Here is a 25,059-nt window from a genome sequence, read left to right as displayed (position 1 = left end):
AATTTATACCTTATTTCCCATCTGAATTTGTCTAGCTTCAACTCCCAATCATTTTGTTATTGTAATACTCATGTGTTCTTATAAAAAGGAAACCTATGAAGCAGAAATGAGTGTTCCAGAAGGCTCAACATAACATTAATGCCATCTTTTAATTCTGCTGTGATAAACCCTTTAGAAGCTTCTACAACTGAAATTTATTTTAACAAATTGACATTTGCAGTCTTTTACTTTCCTGTGCCTTTCAAACTTGTTTTTTTATTTGGATACAATCAGTTAAACTGAAAACCTGAATTTCAGTGGGGTAACAGGAGCTAAGAACCCTTTTATAATCTCTATATCTTAGTTGTACACTTCCTTGAAAGTAAACAGAGCAATTTACTTCTGTCTCTTTCCATATTCAGTCAGTGCAAACTTCAGCATCCCTCCCTCTAAAGCATGCTCTTTGTGCCTCACAGTTTTGCATGTGCACTGTCTCCACAAAATGATCAGATGTGCCGAAGCAGAATGTGCAGAGGACAGGGGGAGCAGATCTAACATCCCTCTCATGTGAATGCTTCCAGCTGCTATGAGACTGATGAATTAATGTTACAGATAGACATTCCCTCGCCATAGCATTATGTTTATGTATTAATAACAACACGAGGAATACATTAGTGCTTTGGTGCAGAGCTTAGAGTGTAAACTATTATCTATAAATGCTAAATATTATATTAAGACAGCTAATTAGCCAATAGTCCATTTCAAGGGATCGTGCATTATGGGCCCTGAAACATCACAACTCTTGCCTCTTTTTTCACTTTCTATATTCAGTTGTGTCCAGATTCCCTTCCCTTCTTTTAAACTTGTATTTCAATCCCTCCACAAGCATGGAGAAGCAGGATGCATAATTATACTCCTCACCCTAAAGTAGGAAGTTATTTGGTACCAAGGTCCCCTTCCAACCCTTCATGAAGCCAATTGCTATTCAAGAATCAAAGGAAACAGGATCCTTCATAGGCAAGAGGATTTGTGGTTTATTGCCATAACTAAACGGCTTATGGCTGAGGAGACAATCTAACCATCTGTTAACTAGGGGCAAAGTAATCTCTCAGTTAAACCAGTGTAAACTACCAGTTAAATCTAGATTCACACCAGTATACTTGGTCCTAGAAGTCTGAGGTGTATAATTATGAGACTAAATCCACTCAGATCAGAACTCAGCCAAAGCATTCAAGGCAGCCATTTAATCAGTATCATAGTACTGTCCAGGATATGTAATTACATCATATCTGCCCTTTTGGGTTGCTGGGCAAACTCAGCCTTCAGTCTCATGTCTCTGAATACATCTAGGAGATCCATTATGGCACTAGATCAAGAATAATAGCACAGTTGTTTGTTTTTCCCTGCTCTGTCCTGTCCTTCAAAAAGCAAAAATTCCCCACAAAATAAAACAAGTATGCCACACAGAGATAACTTTGTTGTTTCAAAGGATTTGTTCTTTGCTTCTGCCAAGCGTCTTCAGGAAAACAGTGTTCTGTAAGATGGTGGGGGTAGGGGGAGGAGAAGGAAAAGCTATTTCATAAGCTTAAATATTAAAGAAATAATTTAAAATAAAGATGCAAGCAACTGCAACTGCTTTCTTAACTGCATTTCTTCAGTAGCAAGAGACTGAACTAAGAAGCTGAACTGTAGCACAGCGGACCTGGAGTCATTCATCTAGCCCGTGATAATGTGAGGAATTTACATAGTGAAAGGGCAGACAGATGAGGTGCCAGCATTGTCTTGTGATCTGTTTGTTTGTCTGGGGCCGCACTGACAAAGGAGGCGACCAGCAAAATCCATGATGTAGAGATGGCACAGAGATGTTTGTACCTGGATTGGTACAAGGTTAAAGCATGTTTGGAAGAGGGTTATTCATCCAGGTCTCTCTCTAGCACAGGGGTCAGCAACCTTTCCGAAGTGGTGTGCTGAGTCTTCATTTATTCACTCTAATTTAAGGTTTTGCATGCCGGTAATACATTTTAACATTTTTAGAAGGTCTCTTTCTATAAGTCTTTATTATATAACTAAACTATTGTATGTAAAGTAAACAAGGTTTTCAAAATGTTTAAGAAGTGTCATTTAAAATTAAATTGAAATGCTGATCTTACGCCACCAGCCTGCTCAGCTCGCTGCCAGCCTGGGGTTCTGTTCACCTAGGCCGACAGAGGGCTGAGCAGGGCTGGAGGATGTGGGGGGGTCCAGGGCAGAAGGCTGAGTGTGTGGGGGGATTCAGGGCAGAGGGCTGGGGCTGTGGGGGGGCAGGGGAGAAGGGTGGGGGGGTGGTGGGGGGGGGGGGGAAGGGTCGGTGTGTGGGGGGGGGGGGGGGTTCAGGGCAAAAGGCTGGGGTGCTCAGCTCATGGGGGTGCTCACGGCAGGGGGCTGGAAGGGATATGCCCTGTTCCACCCCCTTCCCCCAGGCTCCGTCCCTACCTCTCTTTGCCTCCTCTACGGAGCTGTGTGCACGCTGCTGCTCTTCCCCCTCCCCTTCGCTAGGGCAATCAGCTGATTGACGCAGGGAAGCACCACACTGGGGGAAGAAGCAGGGGAGGGGGGAAGCTTGGCTCTGCAGAACCAAGCTTCTGCCTCCTGCCCCCGCAGGGAGAGCGGTGGGGCTGAGAGCCGGGACCACGACAGGGAGCTGCGTGCCACTCAAAATCAGCTCACATGCCGTGTTTGGCACGCGTGCCGTAGGTTGCCGACCCCTGCTCTAGCACAAGCCTTCAGCCCACTAGCAATCCATACTGGAGCCAAAAGATCACCTGGGCCACTCAAACAAGCAACTGAGCCAGCACACAAACTCCAGCTCTCCCTCTGACAGAATCTTGTTGTACTCTTGGCCTTGTGTGCAAATTGGGTGGCAAGAGGTGCTTTCCCACTCCCCTGAACTTCTGCACAAGAGAAGATTCTGTTTTATCTATGAATTTTCATTCTAACACCATGTCAGACAGTTCACTCTGTGGTGTTCCTTGTCTCCATGGCAACTAGAGACAGAGCAAATCTTTTTTCTGAGTCTGGTTTTAGGATTGCCCCTCAGGAAAAACTCTCCATAACAATAGCTGCCAAAGCTTGAAAACTCAAATTATCTGCAGCAGAGCCTTGACATAAAGTGTAAACATTTCCTAGAACACCACTTTCTTCCCCTTCAAACTACTTAACAAGGTGAGAAATATCCAGAAAAAAAGCCCTTCACATAATGCAATCCTCCAAGGGAGGATCAGACTGACATTGAATCATAGAAATGTAGGACTGGAAGGGACTGGATAGGTCATCTAGTCCAGTCTCTTGCACTGGAGCAAGACTAAGTATTATCTAGACCATACCTGAGAGGTGTTTGTCTAACCTGCTCTTAAAAACCTCCAGACACAGAGATTCCACAATGTCCCTACAGAATTTGTTCCAATACTTAACTACCCTTACACAGTTAGGACCTTTTTTCTAATGTCTAACCTAAATCAGCCTTGCTGAAATGTATGCCCATTGCTTCTTGTCCTCTCCTTATCCACTGAGGACAATTTATCACCCTCCTCTTTATAACAATCTTTTATGTACTTGAAGACTGTTATGATGTCTCCTCTCAAGCCTGGTCTACCTACGATTTTAGGTCAAATTTAGCAACGTTACCTCGATTTAAGCCTGGACCTGTCCACATGACGAAGCCCCCCCCCTTTTTTTTATTTTATTACACTTAGAGGGCTCTTTAAATTAATTTCTTTACTCCATCTCCGACGAGGGAATTAGCGCTGAAATCAGCCTTGCCAGGTTGATTTTGAGGTAGCATGGACGCAATTTGAGGGTATTGGCCTCCGGGAGCCATCCCAGAGTGCTCCATTGTGACCGCTTTGGACAGCACTCTCAACTCAGACGCACTGGCCAGGTAGACAGGAAAAGGTCCGCGAATTTTTGAATCTCATTTCCTGTTTGGCCAGCGTGGTAAGGTGCAGGTGAGTGCAGATCTCATCAGCAGAGGTGACCATGATGGAGTCCCAGGATTGTAAAAGAGCTCCAGCATGGACCGAACGGGAGATACGGGATCTCATCCTGAGCTCCGTTTCAGTAAATGAAATGCCAAAACATTTGAAAAAGTCTCCAAGGGCATGAAGGACAGAGGCTATAACAGGGACGCAAAGCAGTGCTGCGTGAAAATTAAGGAGCTAAGGCAGGCCTACCAGAAAACCAGAGAGGCAAACGGCCACTCTGGATCAGATCCCCGAACATGCCGCTTCTATGATAAGCTGCATGCCATGCCAGGGGGTGCAGCCACCACTACCCCAACCCTGTGCTTTGACTCCATCAATGGAGAAGCACGCAACACGGAAGCGGGTTTTGGGGATGAGGAAGATGATGATGATGAAGAAGAGATTGAAGATAGCACACAGCAAGGAAGAGGAGAAACCAGTTTCCCCAACAGCCAGGATATGTTTTTCACCCTGGACCTGGAGCCAGTAGCCCCCGAACCCACCCAAGGCATGCTCCCGGACCCTGAAGGCAGAGAAGGGATCTCTGGAGAGTGTACCTTTGTAAATATTAGACATGGTTTAAAAGCAAGCGTGTTTAATGATTAATTTGCCCTGGCATTCGCGGCCAGTACAGCTACTGGAAAACTCTCTTAACATGTCTGGGGATGGAGCGGAAATCCTCCAGGGACATTTCCAGAAAGCTCTCCTGGATGTACTCGCAAAGCCTTTGCAAAAGGTTTCTGGGGAGGACGGCCTTATTCCGTCCACCATGGTAGGACACTTTACCATGCCAGGCCAGTAGCACGTAGTCTGGAATCATTGCATAACACAGTGTATGGTCCTGGTGTTTCCTGGCATTCAAACAACATCCGTTCCTTATCTCTCTGTGTTATCCTCAGGAGAGTGATATCATTCATGGTCACCTGGTTGAAATAGAGTGATTTTATTAAGGGGACATTCAGAGGTGCCCATTCCTGCTCGGCTGTTCGGCTGTGGCTGAACAGAAATGTTCCCCGCTGTTAGCCATGCAGTGGGGGGAGGAATGAAGCGATCATCCCAGAGAATTGGGTGTGCGTGGGAGGAGTTATTTGGGTTTGTGCTGCACGCTAACCTGCAAACCGCAGCCCCACCTTTTAAATTGCAAACCCATTTTAAATGGCCAACCCAAAGGCTGCTTGGTATGGGAAATGAGGGCACTGCTGTTTGAAACCATTCCCACACATTATGAAGGTTAAAGAAGCCAAAAGACTGTGGCTTACCATGGCTGCCTGCAAGCTGAATTCTGTTGCCTGGCACTGCGTGAGTGATCTCTCACACCAAGCCGGCAGGCCCTCAACATAAGAGGCAAAATCAGACCTTGTAACGAAAGCACATGTGCTATGTAATGTGAAAAGCACAGTTTAACATGAAAGAGTCTACCATTGTTCTCTAAAAATGTGTCTAACTACTACTCTCCCTTTTTTTTCCTCCACCAGCTGCAAATATTTCTCCTTTGCAGAGGCTAGCAAAGATTAGAAGGCGAAAAAAAACGCACTCAGGATGAAATGTTCTGAGTTCATGCTGTCCTCCCACACTGACAGAGCACAGCAGAATGCGTGGAGGCAGACAATGTCAGAGTGCAGGAAAGCACAATATGAATGTGAGGAGAGGTGGCGGGCTGAAGAGGATAGGTGGCGTCAGCTTGCTGACAGAAGGCAAGAGTCAATGCTCCGGCTGCTGGAGCATCAAACTGATATGCTCCAGGGTATGGTTGAACTGCAGGAAAGGCAGCAGGAGCACAGACCGCCGCTACAGCCCCTGTGTAACCAACAGCCCTCCTTCCCAAGTTCCAAAGCCTCCTCACGCAGACACCTAAGAACATGGTGGGAGGGCCTCCGGCCACCCAGCCACTCCACCCCAGAGGATTGCCCAAGCAACAGAAGGCTGGCATTCAATAAGTTTTAAAGTACAGTGTGGCCTTGTCCTTCCCTCCTCCCGGGCTACCTTGGCAGTTATTCCCCTAGTTGTGTGATGAATTAATAAAGAATGCATGAATGTGAAGCAACAATGACTTTATTGCCTCTGCAAGCGGTGATCGAAGGAGGGAGGGGAGGGTGGCTAGCTTACAGGGAGGTAGAGTGAACCAAGGGGGGGCGGGGAGGTTCATCAAGGAGAAACAAACAGAACTTCCACACCGTAGCCTGGCCAGTCACAAAACTCGTTTTCAAAGCTTCTCTGATGTGCACCGCACCCTGCTGTACTCTTCTAACCGCCCTGGTGTCTGGCTGCACGTAATCAGCGGCCAGGCGATTTGCCTCAACCTCCCATCCCACCATAAACGTCTCCCCCTTACTCTCACAGATATTGTGGAACGCACAGCAAGCAGTAATAACAATGGGAATATTGGTTTCGCTGAGATCTATCCGGGTCAGTAAACTGCGCCAGCGCGCTTTTAAATGTCCAAATGCACATTCTATCACCATTCTGCACTTGCTCAGCCTACAGTTGAACAGGTCCTGACTACTGTTCAGGCTGCCTGTGTAGTGCTTCATGATCCATGGCATTAAGGGGTAGGCTAGGTCCCCAAGGATAAACTATAGGCATTTCAACATCCTCAACGGTAATTTTCTGGTCTGGGAAGAAAGTCCCTTCCTGCAGCTTTTGAAACAGACCAGAGTTCCTGAAGACGCAAGCATCATGTACCTTTCCCGGCCATCCCATGTTGATATTGGTGAAACATCCCTTGTGATCCACCAGTGTTTGCAGCACCATTGAAAAGTACCCCTTTCGGTTCATGTACTAGCTGGCTTGGTGCTCCGGTGCCAAGATAGGGATATGGGTTCCGTCTATCGCCCCACCACAGTTAGGGAATCCCATTGCAGCAAAGCCATCCACTATGACCTGCACATTTCCCAGAGTCACTACCCTTGATATCAGCAGCTCTTTGATTGCTTTGGCTACTTGGATCACAGCAGCCCCCACAGTAGATTTGCCCACTCCAAATTGATGCCCGACTGACCGGTAGCTGTCTGGCGTTGCAAGCTTCCAGAGGGCTATCGCCACTCGCTTCTCAACCGTGAGGGCTGCTCTCATCCTGGTATTCTTGCGCTTCAGGGCAGGAGAAAGCAAGTCAAAGTTCCATGAAAGTGCCCTTACGCATGCGAAAGTTTCGCAGCCACTGGGAATCGTCCCACACCTGCAACATGATACGGTCCCACCAGTCTGTGCTTGTCTCCCGGACCCAGAATCAGCATTTCACGCCATAAATCTGCCCCAGTAATACCATGATTTGCACATTGCTGGGGCCTGTACTTTGTGAGAGGTCTTTGTCCATGTCAATTTTCTCATCACTCTCGTCGCCGTGCTGCAATTGCTGCAATCGCCTCCTCCCCTGGTTTTGCTTTGGCATGTTCTGGCTCTGCATATACTCCAGGACAATGCGCGTGGTGTTCATAGTGCTCATAATTGCCGCGGTGATCTGAGCGGGCTCCATGATCCCAGTGCTATGGCGTCTGGGCTGAAAAAAGACGCGAAACGATTGTCTGCCGTTGCTTTCACGGAGGGGGGGACGGAGGGGGTGCCTGACGACATGTACCCAGAGTCACCCACGACACTGTTTTTGCCCCATCAGGCATTGGGATCTCAATCCAGAATTCCAATGGGTGGCAGAGAGTGCGGGAACTGTGGGATAGCTATCCACAGTGCAACGCTCCGGAAGTCGATGCTAGCCTCGGTACTGTGGACGCAGTCCGCCGACTTAATGCGCTTAGAGCATTTTGTGTGAAGACACATACAATCGACTGTATAAAAACTATTTCTAAAAAACAACTTCTATAAATTCAACCTAATTTCGTAGTGTAGACATACCCTCAGTCTTCTCTTCTCCAGACTATGCAAACCCATATTTCCTCATAGGTCATGTTTTCTAGACCTTTATTCATTTTGGATGCTATCCTTTGCACATTCTCCATTTTTCCAAAAGTGTGGTGCCCAAAACTGTACTCCAGCTGAGGAGTTATCAGTGCTGAGTAGACTGGAAGAATTACTTCTTGTGTCTTGCTCACAACACTCCTGCTAATACATCCCAGAATGATGTTCAATTTTTGCAATGGTGTAACACTGTTCACTCATATTTATTGTGATCCACTATAACCTCCAGATCATTTTCTGCCATATTCCTTTCTAGACAGTGGAGGGTCCAAGAATGAAAGCTCACCGATTAGACAGAATTTTCCCTCTCTCAGTTCCCTCCATGTCAGATAGGGTTTACAGTGGGATGTAGAAAGCAGTAGTGCATCTCTAGGGTCCTACCAAATTCATGGTCCATTTTTTAAATTTCATAGTCATACCATTTTAAAAATCTTGACTGTCATGATTTCAGTTATTTAAATCTTAAATTTCATGGAGTTGTAACAGAACATGAACATATATTGAAAAATGGCAAAATATAAATATGTAAAGGCCTTAAGTCAGCGTTCTCAAACTGGAGGTCCCGACCCAACAGGGGGTTGAAAGCTATTGTGTGAGGTCGGGGTATTGCCACCCTTACTTCTGTGCTGCCTTCAGAACCGTGTAGCTGGAGTGTGACAGTTGCTGGAAGGGTGCTGAGCTCTGAAGGCAGCGCTGCCACCAGGAGCAGCACAGCCTTCAAAGCTGCTGCTCTCTGGCCACCCAGCTCTGAAGGCAGCATAGAAGTAAGGGTGGCAATACTGTGACCCCTCTACACTAGACTTGAGACCCCCTTTTGGGTCGGGACCCCCAGTTTGAGAAATGCTGTATACTTGTATATGCTTTTACCCTATAGTAAAAAAAAAGAGTATAGGATACTCTTTTTTTACTATAGGGTAAAAGCATATACAAGTCTCAAGTCTAGTGTAGAGGGGTCACATAGGATAGGGTAAAAGTACACAAAAGACCAGATTTCACAGGGGAGACCAGATTTCATGGTATGCATTTTTCACAGCCATGAATTTGGTAGGACCCTAATCACCTCTAGAGCAGGAGGAGGATTCATTTTGCCCATGTAGTACTGAAAAGGAACGTTAAGGTTATGAGAGCAACCTGTTCCATAACACCCTTCACCAGATGCTGCATCAGCAGGTGTGAGGAGGTCAACTCCATTGTCAAACACAAAGTGTGAATTGAAGACTCTGTACTGCTACTGTCTTAGAGATCTCAATGTGTGTGATCTCACTGCCCACAAAATTACTGCTCTTTTCACAGTGTGCATAGTAGTGAGAGGAAATGTATCTTAGGTTTTAAATCCCTCTGTTATATACACCTTTATTCATCCATAGACTCTGTTCACATCTAACTTGTGCACTTTTTTCCTGAGGGTGTTTGGATTCAACCACAAGGACAATAATACCATTTCCTATTATGAAAAAGAGTGTGGTGACTTTAGGGATGGAAGCCTGGTTACCACATTGATAGAACGTACAACTGAGGTTTCATCGAGAGCATGCCAAGCTCCAAAAACACCCTCGGACAAGGAGGTTGCCAGTAGGCAAGATACTTTCTGTGAGAAGAGGAAGAGAACTAGCAACTTTGAAACTGAAAGGTGGTTTTATCAGGACTTGTAGTACACAGAACAAGATCATGATAGGAATCTGCATGTTGCCACAGGACTGGTAAGAATGGTAGTCCTCAGGAATCTGGTGTGTAACAGTGAGAGTCTCATGGGTTTCTTGCAGGACAATATGTTTCAGCTACTGACTTGTCTTTGTTGGCCCTGAGCATCATGGTCAGGCCATCTTGTAAAAATACTAGAATGTCCTTTTGTTTCAGTTGAGTTTTCACTGATGTTGTGTGTTCCTAGTAACACTGACATCTAAACCTTGAGTAATACATAGACATCATTTGTGGATTTCCTCTGAGATGCTAGGAAGAAGTTTATCACCTTCTTAGAACAAGTGACTGTACTTCCTCTCAGTTTCCTAGCTGATGGTTAGGCAGCACCGGATATTGGTTCAGGATTAGTTGCATTATTATGTGTATGTTGGGAATCTGAGGTTCTATCTCAGAGGTGGGCAAACTACGGTCCGCGGCCACATCCAGCCCGTATAATGGTCCTGCCCAGCCCTTAAGATCCCAGCTGGGGAGGCTAGCCCCTGCTCCAGCCCCCGCTGCCTCATCTCACCGTGCTGCCAGTGCTCTGGGCGGCAGGGCTGCAAGCTCCTGCCCGGAAGCGCGGTTGCGAGAGTCGCCGGGTACGTGTATTAAATTGCTCTCCGTAGAAATGTGCTACTTATGGAGCACCAGGACTGGCAGCCATAAGTAGTACACCGTAAGTAGCACATTCCTACAGGGAGCAATTCAATACACTACACCTGGGTAGGGAAGGCTGTGCCTCCCCAAACAGCCTGGCCCCCGCCCCCTATCCGCCCCCTCCCACTTCCTGCCCCGACTCCCCTCCCCAGCACCCCTGACCCATCCAACCCCCCTGCTCCTTGTCCCCTGACTGCCCCCTCCTGAGACTCCCCCATCTTCTAACTGCTCCCTGGGACTCCTCCCCTCTATCCAACCCCTGACCCTGTCCCAACCCCTATCCACACCCCCGCAACCTGACAGTCCCCTGGGACTCCCACGCCTATCCAACCACCCCCTGCTCCCTGTCCCCTGAAAGCCCCCCGGGACCCTCTGTCCCTTATCCAATCCCTCCACTCCCCGTCCCCTTGCCATGCCGCTCAGCACCAGGACTGGGAGCCGTAATTTGCACATTCTCATGGGGAGCAATTTAATACACTACACTAGCCCTTCATACAGTTTCGGAACCCCGATGTGGCCCTCAGACCAAAAAGTTTGCCCACCCCTGTTCTAGCTGTATCCAATTTAGATCTAAGAACCAAAACCTGAGGTTTAGTGAAAAGGTGACAATCATTGTGGCCTGTTCCATCACAACCTTCTTTAAGCTCAATGGCTGAGGAGGGGAAAGGCATAAAGGAGGCCTTTTAGACCTTTTTTGAGATAAGGGGACCATAACCTCTGCTTTTGAGTCTCTTTTCTTCACACTTTTTTAGTTTTCCAACTGAAGTTGGATGCAGACAGGTTAATCAACAGATTTCCAACCAGGCTTGTGATGAACTCCAAGTCTAGCTGGTCTAAAAACCGTAAGCACCCATGAAATTAAACCCTTATTCATGCTTAATGCTAGAAGCTTGGCTGAAGATCTGAGGTATCTTGCTCAAAGCCCCAGCTTTAGTTATTTCTCCTTCTCTTTAGAGGATCTAGAGAGGAGACTTTCATGAGAGGTTTTAAGACTTTCTGCTGCCCTTTTAAGTGCAGACTGTGACCAATATCATGTACCAGTTCCTGGGCCAAACCCCTGAGAGTCCCTGAGGGGAACAGTGTATTTCCAGGCAGACAAAGAACAGTCTGCAGACTTGTAACCTGCATTATCTCCCTGAAAATAATAATAGCTACTTTATGGACCCCTATGGGACCCCTGGAAGGAAGGAGGAAGTAGGCCCATCTCCCAGACAAGGGGATCTGAATCACTTCACCAATGCTGCCTGCTACTGGGTACGGGCTGAGTGGAGCCAACTGCACAGAACAAGGAGTGAGCCAGAACCACTGAGGAAAAATGAGTCTCTGCTATAAAAAAGGTCACAGGAGCCCATACCTTTCATGGCATCTGAGGCCTTGCACCTGAAACACCTTGTGGGAAGGGGGGGGAAGTTTTGTGGCCTTCTCAACCACCTCAGCATAGTCCATGTATATGTGCTAGGTGGGAGAAGGAATTTTTTTCTCCTGGTTACTATGGGAGGGAACCTTGGACCTTGCCAATTCCCTTGAGATTGAGAAGGCTCCCGTGAAACTCTTCTGCTTACTTTGCCAGATATGCAAATGGCATCCCATGCTTAGGGGAGAGGCAGGGAAAAGGAGAAGAAAATCATCTTACCCCACTTTCATGCCACTGATTCTGGCTTAGGCTCAGTGAAGGGAGTTTCCATGCAGTCTGCCCACCCATCCCAAGGGTGGACCTTATCCCCTCCCTACCTGGAAACAGAATTTCTGGGGCTTGCTATCTGTCACTTCTCAGAGAGTGTGACATTCACCCTCCTCACAGAGCCAGAAGAATTTTGTTTTAAGTTTAGCAGTTTTGAGGAGGAAAACCCCAAAGCCAATGAAGAAACAGACATTTAATTAAAAATCATTCAAAGATCCTGTGAAATTTCAGCTTCAATGGAAGCCCTGGAGTCTGCCATGTATGCCACTTGGAGGCAGATAATTCTGGGAGTGCTTCCTGAATGGCAATCCTAAACCCAGGTTTAGAACAGAGATCTGTTCTTTCTCCCGTTGCCATGGAGACCCAGAATACCCCACTGTTTTGTGGCCTCCATGTCCAACATGGAGGAGACTGAGAATTAAATACTAACCTCCCTCAGCTCTGAAAAAAGAGAGGCAGCTGCCATGTCAACACTAATTCTTTAAATTGTTTAATCTAGTGAATTGTTCTGATACAGATTAACTTTTATTAACCTTTGAAAATTGAATTTGCATGAGTTCTGATGAACTGATTGAAGGTTGTTTGGTTTCCCTATAGATTCTTTAAGTGCCTTAGTTTCCTCTACTGAAATGCTGGTTTGCTATATCCTACAGCAGTATTCCTCAGTGAGTCCCAACAGCTCTTATTATAAACAATGCAAAGCAACAGTATAGAAATTAGGGAGTGGGAGATATTTTCCCTTTTCCACATGGCTGTACCCTCCAATGTCAAACTGCCAAGCTACATTTAGTTTCCACGTATCTCCATGCTGACACCGACCAGTCCTGCACTTGAATTGCAAGTCTATAAAAAAGGAAAGAGGTAATATGCAATCCTATTGCACCACTGAGGGGGCTCCCACTCAGATTCAGAAACTACTTTACAGTGGCTTGAGTGCATGTCTGTCTGCTGGTTTAACTAGGACTTTACAATCATTTCCATTGCTCTTAAGACAAATAAAATATTAACCATATTGCCAGAGCTGAAAATTTGTTCTCTAAAAGACTAAATAGACTAAGGCTATGGCTACACTGGCGCTTTACAACGCTGCAACTTTCTCGCTCAGGGGTGTGAAAAAACACCCCCGAGTGCAGCAAGTTACAGCGCTGCAAAGCGCCAGTGTAAACAGTGCCCCAGCACTGGGAGCCACGCTCCCAGCGCTGTAAGCTAATCCCCTCGGGGAGGTGGAGTACCTGCAGCGCTGAGAGAGCTCTCTCCCAGCGCTGGCGCGCAACCACACTCGCACTTCAAAGTGCTGCCGTGGGAGCGCTCCTGCCGCACTTTGGAGCTTCGAGTGTAGCCACGGCCTAAAACTGGCTTAAATTCTTGTTACTTCCTTTTGTGCTTCCAGATTTGTTATGCATGTTGGTCCTGATTAATCAAAGCATTTAAGAATATGCTTCCGTCCATTGAAGTCAACAGAATTTAAGAATATGGTAAAGTGCATTTCTGGATCAGGGCCATATTCCCACAGTCAACTGGGTGCTATATATTATTAATTACATATGTTGCTACCCATGACTAAGAACTTCAGTGTTATAATTACAAAGCTTGGTTCTCATGATCTGAGGATGGATAGTGAGTATATCTTACTATGGATGGAAGAGGGAAATGCTATAGATGTTTGGATGGATGAGTTTTGAGAGGAGAAACTTCTTTGATAGCACTTTTTCCTTGTCTAATTATTATTTCACACACTTGTTTATAAGGAACCTAGACATGACTCACTCACTTTTTGTATTGGGTTATTTTGGCTACTTGCATTAAAAAAATAAAAGTAATGCTTTAAAAAAAAAAAGTCAGCCGTAATGGTTATAACAAAAATAAGCAAACACACACACACATACATTTTTCCAGGAGTGTAAAAATGACGTGTGATAAGTTTTGATGATCAACATTAGGCCATCTCTGTCAGAGAAGTAGCTCCTCTTCCCCTCCCCCCCTTTAAGTTGTACTTGCCTATGTTCACAAGATGTTACTGGCAAAAAAGCTTCTTGCAGTCAGTAAGACTACATTCCAGTAACTACAAACCATTATTATCCCAGCTATCCAGTCACTGCTAGGATACCACCATTGACTATTGGCATAGAGCCATAGGTTTGGGAAGGAAGAGTAATCACAGATACTCAGGAGAAATGTTCAGAAGGAACATGGAAGAGGAACAGCAGTGGGTACACTGCCAGAGTAAGTGCCCCTTTCAGGAAGGATAAAGAGAGCTGCACTTTCAGGGTTTAAAGCAAACTTTGAAATCATGGTAGGTGGAAGGGAGACGTGATGCACTGACAGTGACATTTAATTCATAGTCACCTGACAACAGTTATGTAGTTAATAAATCAAAATATGTATCTGTGAAAAATGATACATTCTCAGATTATAAGACAAGACTTCCTTCCAGAGTTATATGGGCACAGGAACGTGAAGAAAAAGATGTAGGAATCCTAATCACCCTCCCTGTACGTAAGAACATAAAGATGGCCATACTGGCTCAGACTAATGGTCCACGTAGCCCAGGACCTGTCTTCTGACAGTGCAGAGGCTTCAGAGGAAATGAACAAAATAGAGCAATTATTGAGTGATCCATCCTGTCATTGAGTCCCAGTTCCTGTACACACTCACGGCTAGTTATCCAGGGGTGCAACAAGGTAAGGTTAGCTTCCATGCTACTAAGCTTCCACAGCAAGTAACAATGCTGTATATAGACACAAACCATATTTAAAATTAATCATGCTATTACCTGGTTACAAGCTTAGAAGACATAGTGCAGATGAACCAAAAGGCTGGATGCAAAAAGATAACTGGGTATATAGAGAGAGATGAGAGACTATGGTGTGACCGAGACATCAAACTAGTAAATGGTAAGTTTGGCACCTGGTAAGGAAGCCACTGCTGCCCCCAAAAACTACAATAGGGAAACCTCAATGTCTGAGAACTGAAACCTGGTCATAAGTGGCTCAGACATGCACAGGGGGAAGAACTTTCATCCTTTGCAACTAGGAGACTCCTGTTAGGACCCAATTGGAAGTGCACTTTCCCATTGAATTCTATGGGCTTTGGATAAGGGTTTTTACCTACATACCTCAAAAAAAGAGATTCTGCTCTCATTTCACTCACAGTGGCAAAGCCTCCAAAAATAGCTTTTCTTCAGTTGCCAAAAATAAATGGTAGAAAGCGACGACAAAGTGTCCATTCTTTCAAGAGAAAGAAGCAGTTTTTGAACATAGTGTCTTGTTGCTGGACTAGTTATGTATTGTAGGATAATCGTGTTAAGAAAAATATTTCTAGCTACTGCACTGGTTGTTCATTGTGTGAATCTCTCATCCTAGATTTTAAATAGATACAAGTAACTTGTCACCTCAAAAAAGTTAATTGAATTTAAGTGGACTGACAAAAGCCTGGTAAGTGCAGGTTGGCAACATATAAGCTTTCCACACAGCATTGTCAATGGACCTCAGTCTTGACCTGCAATATTCCCTACTATTCAAGTCCTGTGACACCACAGAGCACTGCCAATTCACCTCACTATTGATATATAGCATCTGTTATCTTATGCACAGGTGCATTGTCAAGATACAACACCAGATTCTAATCTCCCTTACAGAAGTGCAGATCAGAAGTTACACCATTTACGTCAATGAGTTACACGACTGATACTCATTTAAGGAAGCCAGACCTTAATACCACGTCTCACATTCGAGATTGCTGGGAGCCAAGATTATTTTTTGAAAGAACAGATACAATCTCCATATAGTATGTTGGGAATACAGTATGGAGAATGAAATAATGAGAAATACTGTGTTCCGTTTAGCCCAAGCTTGCAACAGAATCTACATCACCATTATTCAGTGCACCAATCACAGAGACAACTGCAGACCCATGTGTCAAAAACACTGTGTTACAGGCATCTACCAAGAAACAGGTCTATCCCTGTCTCTCCTTTTTTTGTAGTTACTTCAGGGGACTCACGCCTACCTCTCATCTGGCTGAAGGTGGTGATGAATTTGCTGGTCACAGACTTGAGTTCATTATTGGCCAGAGTTATGAGATGTATCCCTTCGGTGACATTCCTCATGACTTTGTAAATGCCAATAGGGAACATCATCAACTTGCAGTCAGCCAAATCTGTAGTGAAACAAAGAAAAAAGGACACAAACATGCAGAGCAGGATAGTGTGCACAGAATGCTTCAAGTTACTATCATGTTCATACATTTTATTCTATCCATAAGAATTAGAGAACCTCATAAGAAGAGACAGACAAATTGTCAAGCTCCTAATGTTACTGGTGCAGTATCAGTATGCATTTAACAGGGGACATTCCTTACTGAGAGGAGCTTGAGACTGTGCGAGAGGATTATTACAGCCTAAAGTTTACCTAGAGATATGAGCGTATATTAGTTTTTGCTTTGTGGATGCAATTTCTCCACCCCATCGACTTTTTCACAGCATGGAGAATGACATTTCATCTGAGGACCTTTTCTTCACCCAAAACCCTAGCTTGTGCTCCTGCTGCAATGACTCCCATGGGATATTACAGTGATCTAAAATTGCTGGGATGCAAGAACCCGCAACCATTCCCCCTCCTACTCATGAAATGCCCCTCAATTTCTGAATAGAGCCTTGGCCTCCAAGGGTTGGCACAGAGCTAGCCTTTTGGCTCCTGTAGATAGATGGCTTCTTGCACCAAGGCATTACACCAGGGGCATATGCGGCTGCTTTGGGGCTCCATGGCACCAGCACAAAGGGACTCCAGGGGAGCCATGATGTAGGCCAGAGTGGTGAGATGGATCAGGTACATGGGAGATTCATGCAGCACACACACAAGCTGTACAATCAGCTTCTAGTACAAAGTACTTGTGGCTGGTCTGAAAGCTCTGAAGCTTACAATGCACCTTTTAACAATGTACATGTGGTCAGGCAGATAGGAGCAAGGGGAGTGACAGCTGCTGAGAGATAGGAGCCCAGTCCCCTTGTATGAAGGGGCAAGATTCACTCCTGCTGGCACAGGGAGGTGCCAGCAAGGATGGCTGCATCACAGGAGGAGAGGGCATTCACCCCTAGGCACGGCAGGTTATTTTTCACCCAGGATGTCTATAGGAACCCTGCTTGTAGATGCATGAGCTGTCGGAGGCCTGTATCCCCAAAAAGGGAAAAAGATTACTAAGCAAGAGATTTAGACCGAGCTGGATGAGCGACCGACTGAAAGGGGCAATTAGGAAAAAACAGAAAGCGTACAAAGAGTGGAAGAGGGGAGGGATCAGTAAGGAAACTTACCTTAGTGAAGTCAGAGAATGTAGAGATAGAGTGAGAAAGGCCAAAGGAGTTGGACTTAGCGAGGGGAATTAAAAGCAATAGTAAGAAGTTTTACAGCCATATAAATAGGAAGAAAGCAAAGAAAGAAGAAGTGGGACCGCTGAGGACTATAGCCGGAGAGGAGATTAAAGATAATCTAGGCATGGCGCAATATCTCAATGAATATTTTGCATCGGTGTTTAATGAGGCCAATGAAGGTATTAGGGATACTAGCACCGTTACAGAGGGGCATACAGGATGGGGGATTACCGCATCCGAGGTAGAAACAAAACTAGTACGCCTTAATGGGACTAAGTCGGGTGGACCGGACGATCTTCATCCGAGAATATTGAAGGAATTGGCGCGGGAAATAGCAGGCCCATTAGCGACTATATTTAATGAATCTGTAAACTCGGGGGTGGTCCCGTTAGACTGGAGAATAGCCAATGTGGTTCCTATTTTCAAGAAAGGGAAAAAAAGTGACCCGGGTAACTATAGGCCTGTTAGTTTAACATCAGTAGTGTGTAAGGTGCTGGAGAAGATTCTGAAAGAGAAACTAGTTGAGGACCTTGAGGTTAATGGCAAATGCGATAAATTACAGCATGGTTTTACGAAGGGCAGATCGTGCCAAACGAATCTGATCTCCTTCTTTGAGAAAGTAACGGACTTATTAGATAAAGGAAATGCGGTGGACCTAATATACCTGGATTTCAGTAAAGCGTTTGATACAGTACCCCATGAGGAATTATTGGTTAAAATGAAAAACATGGGGATCGATATGAAAATCCAGAGGTGGATAAGGAATTGGTTAATGGGGAGAATGCAGCGGGTCGTATTAAAGGGTGAATTGTCGGGTTGGAGGGAGGTTACTAGTGGAGTGCCTCAAGGTTCGGTTTTGGGACCCATTTTATTTAATCTATTTATAACTGACCTCGGGACCGATTGCAAGAGTGGGCTGATAAAGTTTGCGGATGATACGAAGGTGGGAGGAGTTGCAAACTCGGAGGAGGATAGGGATATTCTGCAGGGAGACTTGAATGAGCTTGTGAATTGGAGTGTCAGAAATAGGATGAAATTTAATAGTGAAAAGTGTAAGGTGATGCACTTGGGGATAAGTAATAAAAATTTTAGTTACAAGATGGGGACGCATTGGTTAGAAGTAATGGAAGAGGAGAAGGACCTAGGGGTCCTTGTGGACCGCAGGATGACTATGAGTCGACAATGTGACGTGGCGGTGAAAAAAGCCAATGCGGTCTTGTGATGTATTAGGAGAGGTATATCTAGTAGGGATAGGGAGGTCCTGCTTCCGTTGTATAAGGCGCTGGTGAGACCTCATTTGGAGTACTGTGTGCAGTTCTGGTCTCCAATGTTTAAAAAAGATGAACTCAAACTGGAACGGGTGCAGAGAAGGGCGACTAAGATGATCAGAGGAATGGAAAACCTGTCGTATGAAAAGAGATTAGAGGAGCTTGGGTTGTTTAGTCTGACAAAGCGAAGGCTGAGGTGGGATATGATTGCTATCTTCAAATATATCAGAGGGGTTAATACAAGGGAGGGAGAGGAATTATTCCAGCTTAGTACTAATGTGGACACGAGAACGAATGGATACAAACTGGCCGGCGGGAAGTTCAGGCTTGAAATTAGACGAAGGTTTCTGACCGTCAGAGGGGTGAAATATTGGAACGGCCTTCCGAGGGAAACGGTGGGGGCAACGGACCTGTCGGGTTTTAAGATTAGGTTGGACAAGTTTATGGAGGGAATGGTTTAAGGGTAAAACATAGTAGCCAAGGAAAACCAAGCAATGGTACGTGAATAGCATAATGGCCAACAAGGGTCAGGCTAGAGACTCTTGCCTATATGCTCGGGGTATTACTGATCGCCATATTTGGGGTCGGGAAGGAATTTTCCTCCAGGGTAGATTGGCTCAGCCTCTGGAGGTTTTTCGCCTTCCTCTGCAGCATGGGGCAGGGATCACTAGCAGGAGGGTCTCAGCCGATTGAAGTCACTAAAACACAGGATTGGGGACTTCAACAGCAGAGTCCAGGGAAGGGTCTTGCGGCCTGCAGCATGCAGGGGGTCAGACCAGATGATCATAATGGTCCCTTCTGACCTTAAAGTCTATGAGTCTATTGTAAAGGCTGCAATGGATGGGTATGTAATGAATTAGAGACTCCTCAGCCATCCTGTCCAGACTCCTCCCTGGACACTTTTGGACTTACACTGGCTGCCTGCAGGAGGAGGCAGTGTTGCTGCTCCCATGGTACAGCTGTAGCCTCCCACTAGTACCCCCCATTTAAACTGACAGAAGCGTAAATTAGAAGCGATGATTTATATTTCTGCTGTTAAAACTGATCGGGCTAGCCACTGGTCTTTGCTGTCAGTTTGTTGTTTTGGATTGTTCCTCACAGACAGTGGAACATGCCCCTCCTGCTACTCTTAGCAAGGATCAATAATTTCTCCTTGGCCTTTTGGTGAAGGTCAAGTATAGCATCTGTTGCTCTTTTATCTCTCTGGGGGAAATGAGGAAAAAGATGGATTACACCTCCCTAATGTATTGTGGTGAGGGCCCTAGAACACCTATAAAAATAAATCAAGTACCTCAGAATTTCCTTGAGCAAAAAGCACATCATGTGATTTTGCCTCCTTAGAAGTGATTAGAGGGCCTTAGTGTAACTGAGAGTTGGTTTCCTTTTTAGGGGAGTAGGGGGGATTGTTTTGTGATGCTAACAAACTGCCCAGTTCAGAAGGCAAGCAATCAACATCTGCCTCTCCAGTATGTTGCTGTTCATTGAATTTTTCTCCCTAGCTCCCTCAAGCCCCTACTCGCATCTATCTCCACTGTATTAATTTGCACTACAGACATATACAGTACTCAATCTACTATTGTACACAGGTATGTTTAGCAGAACAAAGCATAGTATGCAAGAAGCACAGCTGGTTTTGATGAACTTGAATTCTTATAATCACTTTGAGGTTAATCCCAAGTAAAAAACAATCTGCCTCAGTTTACAGTGTAAACACGCAATGATTAATGACCTGATTAAAGTCCACATTTATTACATACTCCATGTTGTATCTACAATCATAATCCCACACTAATTCATATTGATTTTTAAATATGCAGATAAACACTTATCCATCTTCTTTTCTTTGTCTCTATCCCTCCCACCTTACCAATGCTAAAGAAAGTGTATAAGTGTCAGAAAATGGGAAATCCTTTGTTCTAGAAGCTCCCCTCCTCCCCAGAACGATGGGCCTTTAATCATGCCAGAAGGCTTTACATAAGCCAGATTCAAAGGGCATAATGCAACAGGTCCATTCCCCATATAGATTCAGAATCACCTTTGCTGACTTTAGTGACAACACTGTATGGCTTTTCCTGCAGAGCCATCACAGATAGGAAACCATGAGCTCATGCTTCATGGACATAATTGAGAACCAGATTCCAACCGCAAAGCTTCCTGTGGAGCTCAACTGCATTCCAGTTGTCTTAAGTAAAGATAAGAGGCTTGCACAGGTGAAACTGAGCACAGGCTTTCACCTGCAGAGTCTTCATCACTGATGATACATGAGCTAGAATTGGGGTTTTCACAACAAATTTTTTGGTGACCTCAGAGTGCGGCCACCAACTTTTGCTGGTGGCCACTAAGACAGTGTTTCCTAAAATACTTAACTAACTTTAGAAAAACAAATACCAGTAAATATGCACATATACATGTCCAAATCATAGTAATTTATTTATGTAGAGGTTAAAAAGGAATTCAGGAGAGCTGGCTGTTTCTCAGAAGGGACAATATTAAAAGCACAATTTCAAACTACCCCGAAGCAAAGGAAAGATAGGAAGAACAGTAAGAGGCCAACATGGCTCCATCAGGAGTTCTTTAATGACCTGAAAATAAAAAAGGAATCCTACCAAAAGTGGAACATGGACAAATTGCTAAGGAGGAGTACAAAAGAACAACACAAGCAGGTAGGGACAAAATCAGAACAGCAGAGGCACAAAATGAGTTACACTTTGCAAGGGATATAAAAAGACAACAAGAAGTTCTTTAAATACATTAGGAGCAAGAAACAAAGAAAAGTGCAGGTCCTCTACTTCACTGTGGAAGGAGAGCTAAAAACTGATGACATCAAGAAAACTGAGGTGCTTAATTCCTATTTTGCTTCAGGCTTCACTAAAAGAGTTAATGATGACCAGATACTCAATGCACTTAATATTAACAAGGGGGAAGAAACACAAGACAAAAGGGAAAGAACAGGTAAAAGAATATTAAGCTAAGTTAAATGTACTGTATTCAAGTCAGCAGGGCCTGATGAAATTCATCCTAAGGTACTTAAGGAACTAGCTGAAGCAATCTCAAAACCATTAGCAATTATCTTTGAGAACTCCTGGAAGGCGGGCAAGGTCCCAGTGGTGTGGAGAATGGCAAACACAGGGCAAGTATACACTAGAAACTTACTGCGGTAGTACATGTCCACACTACCCTCCTTCTGTCCGTGGTGCGTGTCCTCACCAGGGGCCCTTCCACTGACTTAAGATGGGGGGGGGGGGGGAGAAGAGAGAAGAGGTGTGAAATTGACAAGAGTAACAGCCAACAGCTGATAAGTAAAAACAGCATCTAAACAGATGCTGCATCGCTCTAATTACTCTCGCATAAAACCTATACCTCTTGTGGAGGTGAAATTATTATGTCGGTGTAGTCAGGCACTTACATCAGTCAGAGCAAGGCTGTAGTGTGTACACTGACATAATTAGGTCGATGTAAGCTGCCTTATGTCGACCAAGGCATAGTAACTAGGTAAGTCAATCTACGCTACGCAACATAACTTAGGTTGAGTTACTGCGGGGCCTACACCACCTTACTTTTCTCGTCGGGCGTAGAGTACAGGGATCGACTGGAGAGCGATCTGCTGTCGATTTAGCGGGTCTTCACTAGACCCACTAAATCAACCGCCAGTGGATCGATCTCAATCCCAGCTGTAGTGTAGACATAGCCTATCTTTAAGAAGGGGAACAAGGAGGACCCAGGGAATTATAGACCAGTTAGCCTAACTTTGATACCTCAGAAGATGCTGGAACAAATTATTAAACAATTAATTTGTAAGAACGTAGAGGATAATACAGTTATAAGGAAGAGAGAGCATGGATTTGTCAAGAACAAATCATGCCAACTCAACCTAATTTCCTTCTTTGACAGAGTTCCTGGCCTAATGGATGGGGGAAAAACAGTAGATGTGATATATCTTGATTTAATAAGGCTTTTGACACAGTCCCCCATGAAATTCTCATAAGCAAACTAGGGAAATGTGGTATAGATTAAATTACTATAAGGTGGGTGCACAACTGTTTGAGAGACCATACTCAAACAGTAGTTGTCAATGGTTTGCTGACAAATTGGGAAGGGGTATGCAGTGGAGTCCCGCAGGGGTCAGTCCTGGGTCCAATAGTATTCAATCTTTTAATTAATGACTTTGATAACATAATGGAGAAGATGCTTATAACATTTGCAGATGACACATGGCTTGGGGGAAGGGGAAGTTACAAGCACTTTGGAGGACAGGATTAGAATTCAAAATGACCTTGACAAATTGGAGAATTGGTCTGAAATCAACAAAATTAAATTCAATAAACACAAGTGCAAAGTACTTCACTTAGGAAGAAAAAAAATGGACAACTACAAAATGGGGAATTACTGGCTAATTGGTAGTTCCACTGAAAAGGATCTAGGCAGGGGTTATAATGGATCACAAATTGAATATGGGTCAACAATGTGACAGTTGGGAAAAAGGCTAACATCATTCTGGGGTGTATTAACAGGAGTATCTTATGTAAAACATGGGAGGTAACTGTCCTCCTCTCCTTGGCACGGGTGAGGCCTCAGCCGGAGTACTGTGTCCAATTCTGGGCAATACACTTTAGGAAAGATGTGGACAAATTGGAGCAAGTCCAGAGAAGAGCAAGTTTTAGAAAACCTGACCCGAGGAAAGGTTAAAAAAAAAAAAAACTGGGCATGTAAGTCTTCAGAAAAGAAGACTGAGGGGGGACCTGATAACAGGCTTCAAATACGTTAAGGGCTGTTATATAGATGAGATAATCAATTGTTCTCCATATCCAGTGAAGGTAGGATGAGAAGTAATGGGCTTAATGTGCAGCAAGGGAGATTTAGATTAGACATTAGGAGGGTTAAAAGTCCCACTGCAATACACAGGTAAAAGGAAGTAAGTGGGCACCTGGCCAAAAGAGCCAATGGAAAGGCTAGAATTTTTTAAAATTGAAACGACCCCCCTTTTGTCTGTCTGTTATTCTCAGGGAGAAGCAAACAATGCAACTATGCTGTAAGAAGCTTGGGGCCAGATATGAAAAATCATTGGCATCATACCTAGAAACTACTCATTTGAAACCCCAGATATGTAAATAGATCAGGAAATGTCTAGGAAGATGCAATCAAGTTCATCTCCTTTTATTTCTTTATGGCTCGTGGACTCCTCTGTGCTAACCCCAAATGCTTTTGTTTTGCTTGTAACCTTTAAGATAGAGTTCAAGAATGTTATTCTTGATGCTTAATCCTTGTAAGTGGTGGGTTTTTTTTTTTTTAAACTCTAGCAATAGGTTCCAAATGTTATTAAAAACGAAGAAAGAAAATACATTTACCTTTTTTAAGAACATGATTGGATTTTTGTGACTTAAGAGGTTTGTGCACATGTTATTTAAATTAGCTGGTGGCAACAGCTCATTTCCTTTGTTTTTCTTCTCAGCTCTGCCACGGAAGGGGGATGAAAGGGCTTGAGGGTACCCCACAGGAAGGAATTCCCAAGTGTGCCTTCCTGGGCTCTCAAAGGGGTTTTGCACTTGGGCGGTGGCACCATCTACCACTCCAAGGTCAGAGAAAAGCTGTAACCTTGAAAGTTTGATACAAGCCTGGAGTGGCCAGTATTAATTTTTAGAATCCTTGCAGGCCCCCACCTTCTGCACTCAGTGCCAGAATGGGAAATCAGCCTTGACAGGATGTGTTGACTGACACTGTATGTTTGGCTCCTTAAATTTGTTCCTATGCTCCCCTTACCTGTCCTCTAAAGGGCTAGGCCCACACTGGAGTGATTACCACTCAAGAGCACATGCGTCTTGAGCTCCCTGAGGGTTCACTCCTCTTAGGAGAGTATAGCAAGCTCTCCCTTCCATGAGCAGCCAACTCTATTGGTCAGTGCAAAGGGAGGGGAAGGGACACAGCTATAGCCCCATCTCCTTCCTATCTCATTTGGAATGTCTGGGAATTAATCTGCAGACTATGAATTATTCAGTGTAGCAGTACCACCTACCCAGTCTGGCTTCAAGCTGGCCACTGCCTCAGTTTCTCCTCACTCTGCTTGAATCTTCTGACCTGCCAGTCTGGTTTGGTTGCTGCAGAGAGTTCACCCTCCAGGTAAGTCACAAAGAAAAAGTCCATCCCTTTTAGGGTATCCAAGTCCAAAACAGTCTTCCACGCATAGTCTAAAGCTAGCCACAGCCCTTCCTTCCTGAAGGTCTATCTATATGACTTCCCAATAAACTTCAGGCCATCCTCTGGGCTTCGCTTTCACCCCTCTAGCTCTCATGGACTCCTTTGAGTCTCTCTCTACTGACCACTAATGCTCAGGACTTCCTATCTGGAGTCTCCCTTCTCCCTCTTCTGGCTCTCTGGGCTTATTTAATCTCCAACCCAGAAGGCCTAATTTAGTCACTTGACCTACCTGCTATGTGACTTTGCTCATTTTCTGCACATGGTGAGGTGAGCTAAATATGTCACTGGTAGGGCTGGCCCATGTCCCCTTAGAGGGCCAGTGACCATGAC

The 25,059-nt window shown here is 44.9% G+C and overlaps 1 protein-coding gene across 6 annotated transcripts in view; it reads right to left on the bottom strand.

The window, feature by feature from the left end:
* The window catches only part of LRRC20 (leucine rich repeat containing 20), a 181,078-nt gene that overhangs the window by 124,735 nt on the left and 31,284 nt on the right, over positions 1-25,059 (bottom strand). For all 6 annotated transcript variants that reach the window (XM_034776309.1, XM_034776310.1, XM_034776307.1 and 3 more), the window contains exon 3: positions 15,913-16,062. In XM_034776309.1, the coding sequence (XP_034632200.1) occupies positions 15,913-16,062 (150 nt within the window). The remainder of the gene's footprint in view (positions 1-15,912; positions 16,063-25,059) is intronic.

This window comes from Trachemys scripta, chromosome 7 (assembly GCF_013100865.1).
Source record: "Trachemys scripta elegans isolate TJP31775 chromosome 7, CAS_Tse_1.0, whole genome shotgun sequence".
NCBI classification, from domain to species: domain Eukaryota; kingdom Metazoa; phylum Chordata; order Testudines; family Emydidae; genus Trachemys; species Trachemys scripta.
This window is presented reverse-complemented; position numbering and strand designations above follow the sequence as displayed.